This window comes from Aedes aegypti, chromosome 2 (assembly GCF_002204515.2).
Source record: "Aedes aegypti strain LVP_AGWG chromosome 2, AaegL5.0 Primary Assembly, whole genome shotgun sequence".
NCBI classification, from domain to species: domain Eukaryota; kingdom Metazoa; phylum Arthropoda; class Insecta; order Diptera; family Culicidae; genus Aedes; species Aedes aegypti.
Window position 1 is genome coordinate 29,886,237 of NC_035108.1, and position 16,060 is coordinate 29,902,296.

A 16,060-nucleotide genomic window follows, 5' to 3' on the forward strand; every position below is an offset into this window, starting at 1 on the left:
CCGTGAATCGCAAGTCAGTCCCATCTGTAAAAAGTAGGCATTGAGAAAATGGGCTGTGAAGTTTCCAAACTTGTTTTTCATACGAATATTCAAAAAATTCTAGAGGATTGGAACATGTTCAAATCTTTATGAATCTTTCAGGATTTGCTTTTAACTACGATATCTTTTCGAGAAAAATATAAAGATGATCAAAACATGGTTCATTTTTGTGTTACAAGGTGCAGAAATCTGTAGTGGGACTGATATGCGGTTACTTTTCATTATGGGACAATTTGACTTGCTGTTTTTTCCGAACAATTCATATTATCTTATCGGTGCAGCTGAAAAAGTATTGAAAGGGATGTTGAAAACTGAGCTCAACTCAATTTTGCCGAAAATACAGATGGGACTGACTTGCGATTCACGGCAGTAAAGGTATAGCTTAAAAAAATGATTTTTATTCCACCATTCTCTGACATTAGGTAACCTTAGTGATTTATCCATTTATGACCAAATTTGCTGATACGCCTTCCTTTCACTCCCAGCAAAAAAAAAGCGTATTCAAAACTAGTTTAGATTACTAAAGAAATTATATTCGAGTAAACGAGAGCTAAATCTTGAGTTTGAACCACAGTCTTAAGTATAAATTTTACTCTTTATAGTAAGTTTACTAAAAAGTCTCATACTTTTAAAATCATGTACGCATATTTATCGATCTACAGCAAATTGTAAACGGGTTTCTCCGAATATTCCAATTGGTAATCTTAGAATAACATATAATGAAAATAATATGTGGAAAATAAAATCGATTTCATTACAGCAGTGTTGCCAATTTTGATGATTGTCAATGTGCTTTGAAAGGTCTTCTAAGAATAAAGCTATTGTGTTTCTGTTGTGCTTTAAATGTGACGTGGGGACTAAATAAGTAACTCTATGAAGGCGTAAGTTATTTTTCATACAAATACTATATTAGCACTTCCGTCGGGACGTACTTTAAACCAAAAAAATGTACTCATTTCAGTTTCCTTCAAATTTAAAATATTTTTCTCTAAAAATATACGGGAAAAATGATTTTATTATATCTGTAAAATTGTTGCTTCAAAAATAACTTGATTTTTTGCTTCAGGCTTCTGATTGATGATGCTTTGGAAGGACAAGCCTTTTATGAAAAAAAAAAAATATAAATCGTCGAATTTTCCAGCCAGTTTCTAGCAATCATTGATTTTGATAACCTCCAAAAATCGATCGTTCTAGTCGTTGTTCCATATTCGTGTGAAATTTAATTATTTTGGAGAATTTTTATTATCAAAACATTGTACAATACTAATTGAACGATGATAAATTAAAAAAAAATACAGCATGCACAAGGTGTCCAGTCCATTTTATTAAATGACAGTCCTTAAACTAAAAGGCGAGCTGTCATTATGTTATCCGTCTTTTAATAAGCAAAATTTTATGTTTGTAATTTTCATCGATTTCTCGTGATGTATATGTGCGAAAGACATTGCGAAAACTAATCAATTTTACCCCAAAATACAGTACTCAAGAAGGTTATGTGTTCCATATTAAAATTAAGGATTAACACCCAGAATTCCTGTGATAGTCAATGCTCCATTTTTGTTATCCTGTCAAAAGAAGTTTAGTAGTTTCTTTAAGTATTATCGTTCTAGGAAATCTTTCAGGCATTATTATTGTGCATATTCTATTAAAAATCCTGGACGAGTCCTTAGAGGAAATTAGACTTGAGTCAAAAATAAAATATTGTAGATATTTTCAAATAATTTCATTAAAAAAGAATAGACGAGCAAAAATTTAAAAAAAAAATGTGCTCACAAAACGTTAAGCATGTGGAAGCAAGCTTTGGAAACTTTTAGGAAAATTCGAAACAAAAATCCAAAACTTTTAGAAAAACCAAACATTCTTGCTATTGTATGTTCTAGAAGAAATCTATCAGAAGTACTTGGAAGAATTCTAAGAGAATTTCCTGAAAGAATTATTGGAGGATTTTTATCTCAATGCAATCCCTGTCCGGATTTTTGGATCATTCCAAGGTTATAATTGATTTAATATTCTTTGTTAAAGTTTGGCAAAATCTCAGAGAATTTATTAGGAGTTATTGATTAATAAATTTTGTGAGAAAATAATGGTCATCAAGAAAAAACAAATTGAGATTAAGTTTGGAGATATTCCTATGATTTTTTGAGGAAATCGCAGAGAGTCTGTTGTTTTTTGTTTTTTTTTTATATTATAAGATGATTTTTTTTACATTGAAATAACTCGTTGTATATTTTCATTAGTGAAAAAGTTTTTAAAAACATAATTTGAGCAATAAGAGTACTTTTGATTGATCCGGAGTTTTCATGTGAGTACCACTTTGTATTCTAATTATTTTTGTTCTATGGCTGTATCGGTCATGTGACTCAAAGGTAAAGGGAGTCTATAGAAGCAAATGATGGAAACGAATAGGTGCATAGGCGTCGCAAGGGAGCGACAAGATTGAAATTTAATTAGGTGGTGAAAATTGAGCAAGCCATTTTAAAGTCAGTAAGCATCGAAGCGTCCTGTATTTTGCCTAGCTTCTCTACTGGAAAAGGGTTGGCTCAAAGCTTTGAGCTTTGCTACCAACACAGGCCTGAGCATTCTGGTAAGAATTTCTTTAAGGATTATATTTGAAATTCTTTCAAAGAATTATTTGTGCAAAATTTTCCCAAGGATTGCTTTAATCAGATTCTTTCAAAAATATTTAAATACTAGTGGTCCCGGCAAACTTCGTCTTGCCATCAAGACAGATTAGTTTTCTCCTGTTTTCCCTATTATTCAGGAGACTTACAAACTTTTTCTTCAAACCAACACGTTGGAACTCTGGGCAAATGCAACAGAGGAATAATCATGTAAATCCACTCATCCATTCTCAAGCCACTTCGTGGCATACAAACACCATTCCATTTTTATTTATATAGATAGGGTCAGGCGGGGCAAGATGAGCACCCTAAGGATAAGCGCGATTTAAAAGGTTCTTATTTTGGTAAAATTGGAAACCATCCTTATCTTTTACATTATTACTTTTATCTCCTACAATTTGAAATAAGTGATAAATACTTTTCCAAATATTACATTAAAAATAGCTTTTTTTATCATCGGTCAAAACCAATCCGGGGCAAGATGGCTACCCTCATAAAAAGATTAAATTTACCAAAGAGAGCTATTATTTTCAATGCTTGTTATATCCGAAGATATTATCTTTATTTTCAGATGGTATTTATCACCAACTAATTTTACATGTTTTTATCAAACAAAAAATAAATTTTAATAAATTCCTAAGATTTTACTTAAAACACGAATATTAAACACATTTAGCCCACAGCTAAATGTGGTTCTATAATTTTAAATGATAAAATCTTATATGAAAGGTTAAATTTTTGGATTACTATGTATTTTTGACCATATTTACGTTGTGTTTTTGACTTTTTAGTTGAAATTCAGAGCCGTTATATCAATTTAATGATGTTCATCAGAACCGCAAATAATTGATTGAAAAACTTCGGTAAGATCGACACAAACAATATCAATATCTGGATTAATAAAAAAGCTTGATACCCCACAATATTCAAAAAGAAATTTGAAGTAGCTCCATAGAAATAAATTTGGGATATTTCCGAACACATTTTAATAAATATTTCTAAACGACTTTTTAAGGAATCCCGGATTTTTTGGAAGTATCTATGGAGAAGTTTCAGCAGAAATCATTGGAAAAAGTTTAAAAACAATCTTTCGTAAATACTCTGGTAAAAAGTTAAGAAATCCTGAGAAAGTTTATGGAAGAATTTGAAAGGATTTTTTTTCTAAATATCTCAGGAGAAACTGTGTAGAAATTCTTTGCTAAAATCCTAGAAAAAAAAATCTAAAATAATCACTGATGGGTATTCAAGAAGAAACATTTTTATAATCCACAAAATGATTGCTTTGAGAAGCCATTAAAGTAATCTTATAAAGTGCTACTAGAAAATATTCTTGAAAATCCGTGCAAGAATTCTTAGAAAAAAAATCGAAGAAATCCAAGAAAGAACTCTTTGATAAATATCTCAAAGCAATATAACAGATGGAATTTGCGAAGAGATTGCTAGCTAAACCACTTCACAAGTTCTGCTAGAGAACTGTTGCTGTAATGGACAACTCATTCATTTATCTTAACCCGGGTTTTCCATTCTGCAGTCCGCGAACCCGTAGGGGGCAGTGAAGACATCTAAGGGGGTCCACGAAACCGTTGTAATAAGTGCCATTTTTCTATTGATGAATAAGGAGTGTATCGAAAAGTAGTCGCAAACATTCAAAACGGAATACCTCAGAGCATAGTTGATCTTTTTGAAACTTTTTTTTTTTCAAGCAATTAATCATTATGTCATGTCAAGTGTGGAAGAATCTAAAAAAAATACTGATAACTATGTGTAGGATCTCAGTATGCTAGGTTAATCTTAGTAGCCTTGACTAGCTGTAGAAATTAATGACAGAGAATAAATATTCATTCTTATTCAAACCACCATACAATCAAGACTGGTTTTCCCTCCTACACTATGCGGTCCTAATAATTACAAGGTTTCTTAAGCATTAAAAACAAAATCTTGCACAAAATGACATTTTTAAAGTGTTTTCTGGAAATTAGACGGTTTGTATTGAACAATTTGCTTGAATTCTATGGGAAAACTGTTCGCTTCATACACAACGTTAACCCGTATCCACCCAGCAAATGTAAAAAAGTTCAAAATGCTGCCATTTTGTCTATTTTTGACGGATTTCCTTCGTTCTAACTCCAATGAAATGTTCACTGGTCCGGAGTTTCTCCGGACTGTCACTGGGTCAAATCGGTTAAAAATGAACCCAACTTCCTTTTTCGTCAAATTTTACCCAGTTTATTGGTATAAATCTGACTTCAATTCAACTTGTTTCTAGAGTTTCGACTAAGAATGTCGAAGGAAATCCGGAAAAATTGACGAAATGGCAGTATTTTGAACTTTTTTCCATTTGCTGCGCGGATACGGGTTAAACGGATAAAAAAAATGTTGCTCTAAACAACTAAATTATTGGAATAGGGTCCATTTTTTAAAGTAAAGCTCGGCCATATACAGCTGCAATTAAATAGAGTACGACTTTTTGCTTATTTACTTCCTTGTTATTTATAGAAACTTTATGTAAAATTTTGAGCATTTTTTTGTTTAGTTTCAGTAGATTAATACCCTAAAAATCCCACTTTTCAACTTTTGAATTTGTTCTCAAATTAAATGATATTTCATATTATTTTATATATTTTTGTCAACAAGTATAATTTTACCTCACCATATATTGGCGGAGTTTCTTGCTGGATATCTGACATATTTTGAAGTGTTATTAGTGAAATTGCAACAAATTTTTGTGCAACGTATTGCAAGTTTAATTGAAAAGTTTAAAGATTATTCAAAGCAGCTTACAGAGGTGGAATTCTTGCATACTTTAAAATCGCAGATTCTGGTGAAAGCCATGGGTATACCCCATGAAATTTTTCAAATCGTATACAAAAAATTAACGACGTTTCTCTGATATGGCTTGATAATAGGTACTTCAGCAGTTAATTTTAAAAAAAAATTCTAGTTGAATTTTTAGTTGAAATTTTGTCCACTAACAGATTTTTTTTTATTTTTGTATGATGTTTTAGAGATTCCAGATACTTGAGACACCTAGGATACTTGTTCATTCTTAATGAATCTTGGAAAAGTTTTCATAGGTTTTCACTTTTAGAGATCCCTGAGAAGCTTGCATAACTTCAAAGGGGGTTTTAACTTCAAAAGGTTGAGAACCCCTGCACTATGCCAGGGACGCAATCTGGCGGGACAAAATCATTCCCGGCATATGGTGTTTTAGGCAAAAATTTTCTAATAACGAGGACTATCTACTGAAATAAATGGATAGTTCGTTAATCGTCCGCATAGGGTGCGCCACAATATAACTTTTTACTGTGACGCTCTAGAGACATGGCATACTTTGTAGAGTTGTTCATTTTGATAAAATAAACAACTCGCTCGAAGACGTCCAAATTCCACAGCCTACTGTTTTCGAGTTATTGGCAAAATAAGACCAAATTAGTGAAAAAACGGGGTTTTCACCGAGGTTGACATTTATTGAGAAACATGTAGTATATTTTTTTTGCTGGTAAAACTATAAAAAAAAAAAACTTTATTCAAAAAACTGCAATAATACGACGCTTATAAATTAGGAAATAATGAAAAAGCTTGAAAAATAGAGCAATTTTTGAACCTTAATTTCTGTCAAAGCGCAAAAAATCGCAAACAAATTTTCATGTAACATAGAAAAACACTAAATAAAGTGGATGTCAAAATTTCAGAGAGGTATATTTTGGTGTTTTTGGGTATTTTGCACTGATCCTAACCTAGAAATAAATTAGCTGTTTCAGTCAGTCTTTCAAACAATCTAGGATTTGTTCAAACATTTGTAACAAATCCAGAATTTTCTTACAAATTTGGTATCCCTGTGCTGACGTTTACATGATTTCTACCGTAACATTTTAATAGAACTTATCTAACATTAAGAGTCTCTCTTTGTTCACTTTCTCTTTAATCAATAACTGAGTCACATTAACCTCTTCTGTAGCGTTTTTTTTTGTATGAATGCTAGCCAAGAACATTTTTTTTCGATCTTTAATAAAAAAAAACTTCCTAAAAGCTTTTGTATTGAATCGAAAGAAAGCGAGTGAGACGAGAATCTTCCATTGTTACATAGGTCCTTTGGTAAAATTCAGCGAGAAATACTTTCAATGAATTTCAAATGAAACCGAGAGAGAAAGACGATCCCAACCGACTGCGGAGTGGATTCAGTCGCCCGATTTCCATTGCAAATGCAATGATCCTCGCGCCGGATTAATTTTATGTTTATGTTCTCGGGAATAAACACGAACGATGGAACGCGCGAGCAAGCGAACGATGCCAGCACAACATCGTCGTCAGCAGGTTTCGTTAATGTTACGGAGGATTGTCGTATGTTTCCGTCGCTTCCCCGAGCTCTGCTCGGGCAGTTGCACGCGAGATGATTGCATTCGGAGAATGATGACTGGACATTATGGGTCTCCTCTTTTAGTTTTATCGGTGGGCTTCCGTAGGACTTCGCGTGTGGTCTCCCGGTGGCGGTGATTAATTTTAAGCACTGGAACTAACGAGTTGAACTCTGCGGTCCGGGGAGTTCGCGCGCAGATCGCGATTGAATTGCAAAGTGTGCCATTATGGGGTTGAACGCGCAATACTACAACCTACTGTACTGTGTTATCAAGTGGTGACCTAAGCTGGGCTTATCAGCTTGAAGGCTTGAGCGTTCTGTCGTATTCTAACATTACCGCGATCAGTTGCATTCGATCACGAAATTATGAAGGGCGTTGTTCTAGTTTTGGCACTGCTTTTGCCGATTGTTTGTCCACACTACGCAGCACTGGTGCGCACGAGGAAGCCGCATAAACATAAGGAATGTGGAATACGGAAGATATCCACGCAGGCACTGATCGTGCAAGGTTCTGACACGGTCCCGGGAGAGTGGCCTTGGCATGTGGCTGTCTATCACGTCAGCGATCGAGGTCGAACGAGAGAGTACAAATGTGGAGGTACGTTGATCAACAGAAGCTTTGTGCTGACAACGGCTTCTTGTGCAAGATACGGTGTTGACAAGCCTGAAGGGGCTATTCTGGTAGAACTTGGTCAGCACAATTTGCGGGAATCGTTCGCTCAGACGCAGCAATTCCCGGTTATCCGTGCGATCGTGCACGAAAGCTACCAGCAAGGAGAGCACAAATACGATATCGGAGTATTACAGTTGAAGACTCTGGCGAACTACTCGGACTACGTTCAACCAGTATGTATGCCCAGACCCAGCGAGAAAATAGAAGACTACGAGGATACGCTGGGAACAATAGTCGGTTGGGGATTCTTCGAAGCTGGCAAAATCTCAGACAAACTGCAGAGTGCTCAAGTTCCGGTCATTTCGATTATCACATGTCTTCAGAGTGAGCGGGACTTTTTCGTTCGGGAGATCTACGACGGAATGTTCTGCGCAGGGCGACAAAACGGTAAGCTAATTTGAGTGGCTCACCTTTCATCGATCATAACCACAATCTTTCCCTCCAGGAACGACTCCTTGCTTCGGCGACGCCGGTGGCGGAATGTTCTTCCGCACCGGTCGAACCTGGACCCTGCGTGGGATTATCTCGTTCACCAGCCAAGTCTACACGGAGACGGCCGGCTGCAATACGAGCAGCTACTTCGGTCTGGTTAACGTGGGTCACTTTCTACCCTGGATCGAAACTACGATCGCGAGCCTCCGAAGCGGCGACCGACGGACAACGAAATAATGATCGATCGGTCGATCGTATGTTTTGACGGTGCCGGCAACCACCACCAACCGCGCCACGACGAACTCTCGGATAAGATCGCGCGCTGTCCGTTGTTGCCTCGAAGAGAGAGAGAGGGGACCTTTTGTTCTCTCTGCACTCCTTTTTACTCTAATAACAACAATATTTTGATTACAATCCATTTTGGAAGCAAAATCCAAGATTTAAAGCGAATTATTGATATTTATCCGCTTTCAGCATTCTTCTGTTTCCTCGATTTTTTCGCTTTGGTTCCGTCTTCGAGCGGTTGCCGTCAGCGGCGTTGCTAGGATTGCTCTGAGGGGGGGTGAAGTCATTGAAAGATTTTTTACATATTTACTCAAAAACTACCGTTGTTGACAGCCTCCGCACTTGCTTTGTGTGGTTAATCAAAACAAATTTGAATGAAACGTCAGACCCAGAGGCGCGTCCACGTTCGGAACCATGGGTAGGACAAACGTTGGCAAATATTTTGTGCACAGTGAAACTGAGAAAAATTTCAACCCTATGGAATCCTAGACTGGGGATTTAAATTGACTATATTAGAGGGGCTCAAACACAAAGGGGTGTTAGTGTCAACACAAGAAATAACATAATTCTTGACTTATTTTGACTTTCATACAATTAGTATAGAATGAAAACTTCAAAGAGGATTTTCTCAAAACAAGGGGCATTCGTTTCTGCTGAAAAGTAGATCCATGAGGCACTTTTGAAGAATCCTGAAGTAACCTCATATGAAACAAGTGAAATCTTTAATGTCACTCTGTATGAACAATGATCTCTGAAATAACGCCAGTACTCTTGAGAAAGTTTTAGAAGATTTCCTAGATAATTTGCTAAGATAATCTAAATAATCAATCGAGTCACGGGATAGTATTTCACAGGGTTTTCTAAAGGAATTTCTCGGCATTGGACAGAATCTTCAAAGAGATTTAATGTAGGAACGATTGGAGGAATTATTGGAAAACTTGTTGGAGTATTGGCTGATGTGAAATCTAAAATAACCTTGTGAAATTGCAAGGGAATTTTTTGGGAAACTTTTTAAAAAATGATTAGAAAAACTGTACGAGTAATATTTGGATGAATTGCTAGAGAAATTCCTAGAAAACAATAGATTTTGTTAGATAGAACCTCTTGAAGAATATTGGATTTCTGGGAGGAATTGTGGATGAATACTTGATGGAATTCACATGAACCTGCGGAGAAATTCTTGCAGGGTTTTTGAAAAAACCCACAGCTTTTTTTAATCTCTGAAATAAACTTTTGAAGATTTCCTCGGGAAAAATTCCGTAGAAATCTTAGGAACATCTTCTGGAGTAACAACTGGAAAATTCAGTTAAAGGATTAGTAAAAAATTATCTGGTGAAAATTCTAAGATAGTTTTGGGAAAGAAAATCAAGGTAATACATTAGAAACTTACTGGAGGTAATAGCTTTGGAGTTCTCAAGGATTTCCTGGAGCAAATTCTGGAGATTTTTTTCTGAACATCCTTTGGAAAATCTCTGGAAGAATTTCTGGGAGAATTGATAGAGAAATATCTAGAAGAGTTTCTGGAGAGATCCCTGTGCGAGACCCTGAAAAAAATCTAAATAAAATCACTATGATAATTCCTGAAGCTTTTCCTTGAAGAATCGGAGACAAAATTCTTTAAGAGCCTGTTGAAACCGTTATAGTCTGTGAAGGTTTCTTAGTAGCCTGTGCAATTTTGCATTAGAATTCAATGCGAGCAGAATTAGCAATGTACAAAACAAATTTGACAAAAATAGATAAAAGCAATTGACAAAAATAGATCAAACTGCTCATCATTACAACCAGTAAGGTTGTTCTAATTTCCTAGATTACAAATTGATGAACAGCCAAAATTCTGTGAATTTGTGTAGTTTTTTTTCTTTGCTCCGAATCAGAAGAAAATGAATATTCTTGAAAAATATTTCATCATGCAGAAATTCAATCAAATATTTAACTGGAACTTCTTTAACGATCCTGAAAAAAAACTTTCAGAAATCGTCATAATCTGCTTTGAATATTTTTTATGAATAATGCCACAAATATAAGTAGGAATTTCATCAAATCGTTTTTCAGAAACTAACTGTGGGAGTTCTATAGAAATAGTTTTGAAAACCGTCAAGAAATTCAGCAATACTTTGATAGAATATAGCAAGAATGGTCGCACTTTCAGAACGGGACTCTCATGGCAATTTGTCTCAGATCATTTTCAGGGTTTTCCGTAGATATTTTTAAGAAACCATTTATTTATTCATTCAAAAATGCCATGATGGATTGCTTCATTTGTTCTTCTAACTGTTAAAGAAGTTTCTTGCAACAATTCTTACAGTTAGTTTCCTATTGATATTCTCAATCGTTCTTCAGACAAATTCAAGCTTTCTGATGATTTTGTTTTTTTTTGTTGATCGTGGGTAGGACAATCCTTTGACTGTCCTACTCAGGTCTTTTTGTGCGTAGTACATGTCCTACCTGTCCTACCCACTTCCCGCGCCACTGGTCAGACCATTTCTCTAGACTTAAAAAACGGTCAAATACGATCAAAAACAGCCAAAGAAGGTCGTAAACGATAAAAAACGATCAAAACATCCAAACAATAAAAAAGTAAAAAACACCATTGTATAATTTTTAGATTGTATGATTTTTTTTAGAGAAGTTCCTTAATATTTGGCATTGTGCAGCTTATTATTTTTTTTTATATATGGCCTCAAAAAACAAGATGGCTCCCTAACAAATTTTATATAGAGACTGTCGGTCTTGGCTACGTCCATGCGCACCGTCGATTCGTTTATTTTCTTTGGCTTTCTACCGACCGATCGAGCCGCGGTCAGTACTTGAGAAGCGCCCCCAACTCAACAGGCGAAAACCTCTCATTCAAATGAGAACAACAACCGCCGCGCTCTGAAGTGGACCCACTCGGCTGTTCCAAAGTGTGTTTCGAAAACCCTTTCTGGTCCACTTTTTAGTACTCGCATTGATGCGACAACACGCACAAGATAACCTCAATTTCAGCGGCGGATGCGAACCGGTTCATCGCCGATGCGCCCTTTTCCGGAAGACAATGCAATGCGATCGCAGCAACCATTGGCGGCCCTTGTTACAGTTTTACGCCCTCGCTTATGGCTGGCAACCACACTGACCGGTGTCGCCGCCGCCTACGCATGTAATTGAGTTTCGCAACACGTTTTGCACCGCCCTCGCAGAGTCCCGAGTCGCGATTCGAGATGACGCAGCGCTCGTGCCCATAACCTCAACTGTGCTGTTTCTGCTCCCGCCCGGTGCCTTCGGGGCAAAAGTCCATAAATAATGGGCCGATTTCTGTGTTTCTGCGCACACGAGGAGTGCACAATAGTCGGGATCCATAAAAAAGAGGTCAAAACTGCTGATTTATATAATCTCGCGTAACTTTTCAAAAGGATCTATCTAACATTGAGAGACTTTCTTTGTTTACTCTGTCTCTAATCAATAAGTGAGCCACATAAACTTCTTCTGTTGCGTTTTTTATATGAAACGCTAGCCAAGGACGTTGTTATGATCGAAAGAGAGCGAGAGAGGAAATAATCTCTCATTGTAACAAAGGTCCTTTTGTGAAGTTCAGCGATTTGCCAAACGTCAAATCGTTTGATCCCTACCAGACAATAGGCCTTTTCATGTGGCAGGTCCGTCTATGCATTTGTTTACATCGGTGGAAGACCAGTGCTAATACGGGCCTGTCATTTTCATAGAAAAACTGTCAAAGAGCTTCCGGATTAGCTGATTTGAAACGTCATGTGGAAAGGCCTATAGTGCTCATAAAAAGCTGGATTTAAGGCATTCTTTATTTATTTTTGACAAAAAATAATTTTATTTTCAACCATTGTGGAGCGTGGAGTTTTGCGCAGAAACCAGACAAAACTGACCAATACGTGACCTATGCTCTCCGGTTGGTGGCTGTTTTTCTGAATTATCATAAAATCTCAATTGCGGCGTTTTGAGTGTCGCCGCGGCCAAATCTTCGCCGAAAAAAAAATGAGCGTTGATGGCTTACAATCGATTCGAGTATGTTAATTTTTGTCAGTGGTTGCAATTGTTTCGGACAAGACACGATGGATGATTAGCAGTTTTTTTGATTGCGGATTGAAGGGCTCAAAATGTGGGTAATTTTGATCAAATCGCGGCTTGAGTGACGCGTGAATGAGCCGAGAAGTGGCACTCAGTGTGTAAGTTTGTTGGATAAATGATTACACAGTTAAGATTTATCAATAGGGTTCTAGAACCTTGTCGCAATTTTAGTACCAAACGCTTAAGGTGATTATAAAACGAAGCCAAACTTTGAATTTTCATGTGCACAAGACGAGAGAATCTGACAATAGTTCGCGTTGAAAACCAATCAAATTGCTTGCTTGCTGGTGGTGACCAATGGGATAGATTTTCTACGCGGAGCGCTGTTTCGTTCTCAAGTCTTGTGCTCTTGAAAATTTGAGGTTTGGCTTCGTTCTATAATCACCTTAACCTCAAATTTGTTCCAGATTCCATATTCTTCCTACCATTCATTTCGCTAAAACACATGTTTTGATCGACATTTCCTCACCTCGTTGTTGGATTTGAACCAAAAGCAATTCCCTCGGTAGAAAATCTCAATTAACATCTTGTAACGCCCCCAGACAATGTGTGTGTGCTGTACGCGCCTCATTCAAGTCGCAAGTTGTCGGGCTCATTCTTCGGCGCAAATGGATAAAAACTCACGCAAACCGAGTGCTACTACACGGCACGGAAAAGCATCGACGCAACAAAACACGCCTTGTGTCTGCGGCTACATGATTGATTCGAGCTGCCTCATTTTCAATTCCATGCGACGTTGATGCCGCCACAATCGCGCCGGGCCTGTAGTTCACACAACGATAATGATCTCATAATTTTCTCTATTGTGTAAAACCAGAGACATTTGTCATTTGTGCGTGGCAGTGTTGCTGGAAAGTTCCATTGCGATCGGTATTCAAAAGTGTTGCCAGTTTTAATAAGCTTGAACATTATTCTTCGTTTTCCGTGTAGGAAAGCGTTGCCAGTTATGCGAAAATGGAAATTAATGCTCAAAATTATTGAACACTTTTCAAAATTATTAAAACTGGCAACACATCACAACACATAAGATAAGTCAAATGCATTGTAAATATTGTCTGGACGTCCAGATTTTTGTAAAAGGAGTTACAAAAATTCGGAAAATAAGGCCAAATCATAAAAGTTGGCAACGCCGATTTCAATCGGTGTTGGGAAGAGTTGCCAGTTTGAAGGATGAGTTATCAGAAATGAAATTTCTGAACCATTTAGATCATTATTCCTCATCTTCGTGAAACCAGCAACAATGCCTTCCCGCTGAAATATATGAGTGACACTTTATTAGTGTCCATTATTGGTCGTAAGCGGGTGCGCGATCAACCAACCGTTGGAAATCTTTTTCCGACGACCGACCATTTAGTTGTGCTTACTTTGGTTATTAATTTTGCGATTCCCAATAATTTATCGGATCTTCCTCGGGGAGAAAAAAAATGAGAGGGAGGACACCTCATCTCGTGGTTCGGTTTCATCGGATCCGTTGTTCAAGGACTGCCACCAGCGGTGATTGTAATTTATGCAAAATCGTCGCAATTTTTTTCTGCACTCCGTATGGAACTTCTTCGGACCAAAGCAAGGTGGGGTGATGCAGGTATTGGAAGATGAAAAATGACCTTGTGCTGGTTTTTGTGGTGCAAATTTTTAATTTATTGCAGAGGTAGGGGGTTTGGGGATCGAATCCTTTCACGCTGTCGATTCGATTTCGGCGAGGGAGAAATTATGAGATGACTAGCACTATTTTTATCTCTCCTTAACGTTCAAGGATACATCATCGCAATCCTCGTCAACATCGAAATTACAAAAGCAGTTTTTCTGATCAAAGCTATTTTTTTTTCTCTGAAAATATGTTCACTTTTTTTAGGAAGGATAATAGAATACTGTGAACATATTTCCATGTAAGCTTTGTTGATTTTGAACGAAAACACTGCTCTTAAAAATTCTGAAATTTATGACAGAGACTGTCCCCTTTAAGAAGTCAATTTTTTTATTTGTATGGAAATGTTAGTTTCTGCACAAGTTCATTTCAATACACATTACATCCGTTGTTCAGAGGATCACCTTAAAAGAAGAACAATGAACTTATCGATTTAAGTGAATTTTCTTTTTTTTTATCTCTATTGACGAGATTTTTAGCCCTGGGCTAGTTTATCTCGGGACCAACGGCTTTACTTCCCTTCCAAAGGAAGTTGCCACTGAATTTTATAGTAACTATCTCGGGGATGGGATTCGATCCCAGGTCCTCGGCGTGAGAGGCGTGTGTTCTAACCACTATACCAGGTCCGTCCCCAATTTTTTCTGGTTGAATTTTTCTGGTAATTATAAAATTCTTCTTAAAAAAATTCCCATTGCTTTTCAAAATAAATAGATCGATTAGAATCATGTGTAAAGCATTAGATGCTCTTTGGCTAGATTATCACTACAAAATTAAATGAAGATCAAAAAATATCAATCAATAAATTAAAAACAAACAATATAATCAGATTTTCTATAGGATTGTATAACTCACAGACCAGTCTATGCAAGCCGCACTCCCAAGTGGTACATACCTGAAAATAGAGAAAAAGTGAAAATTAAAATACGATGCCATATAAACTTTTAAGCAAATCTCTAAATACAGTCGACTCTCTATAACTCCATATTGAAGGGACCATGTAGTTGAAGATATAAAAAAACAAGGCAACTGTGGTTCAAAGAACTGTCGATATGGCCATATCATCTGTCATAAGTATCTCATATTTCTTAAGAGTGTGTGGTCTTTTGATTCTGTAGCATGTTCCTGTGGTGGGGGCGAAGGAATCAAGATCAATCGTGTCCAGTTCGCGTTGTGCGAGTGCGAAAAGATATTCGTGTTCAGTCGAGAATGGATTGCCGGCTGGTGAGCTCGTTTCATGCTTATACAATATTTTCTATGGCCGACCCAATTATTTTTACAGAAAAAAATGTTTGTTCGATCTAAAATATTGATTTTCATGAAGCATTTAAAAACAGTACCTATTCAAAATGCCAAATGAACGGGACAGAACGAACCAAATAATCCTACCCCAAAATTGAAGTAAGACGCACCAAAATATTGATGTACGCGCAAACAAATTTTGTTGTTTAATTTACCGAATCCATGGTACCTGCCCTAAAGATTTTCAACCGACTACAAAAATCTGTTAAGTTTACTATAATCTGGTACAAATCACTGAGCAGTGCAGTATATTAGACCATGTCCATAGTAGCCTCCACTTCAAAGCATTGTATTTCAATCCGTGACACTCACCGTACAACACAGTATGGTCAAAAATATAATGCCAAACTTGTCAAATCAAGAATGTATTTAACTACTAGTGGTCCCGACAAACTTCGTCTTGCCATCAAGTAGGCTGTTGTATACGCTATGGGTCGTCCCATACAAAATGACAGTTCCGTCCACTCTCGTTTTTTCGACTTTCCCGTTGAATATCCTGGAATTGTTATACGCACAAACACGTCGGAACCCTTGACGAACAAAACGGAGAAATAATCATTCAAATCCGTTAACCCATTCGTAAGCCATTTCGTGACATACAAACCCCATTCCATTTTTATTTATATAGAAGATAA

The 16,060-nt window shown here is 36.8% G+C and overlaps 2 protein-coding genes across 2 annotated transcripts in view; one reads left to right on the plus strand and one right to left on the minus strand.

Annotated features, from left to right (window-relative positions):
- LOC5574115 (fringe glycosyltransferase) overlaps window positions 1-16,060 on the minus strand; it is a 407,849-nt gene that overhangs the window by 314,823 nt on the left and 76,966 nt on the right. The gene's annotated exons all lie outside the window — the stretch shown is intronic.
- On the plus strand, window positions 7,155-9,145 carry LOC5574111 (coagulation factor XI). Its single transcript, XM_001661133.2, has 2 exons — window positions 7,155-8,077; window positions 8,136-9,145. The coding sequence occupies exons 1-2, from the start codon at window positions 7,384-7,386 to the stop codon at window positions 8,357-8,359; spliced, it is 918 nt and encodes a 305-aa protein (XP_001661183.2). The 5' UTR covers window positions 7,155-7,383; the 3' UTR covers window positions 8,360-9,145.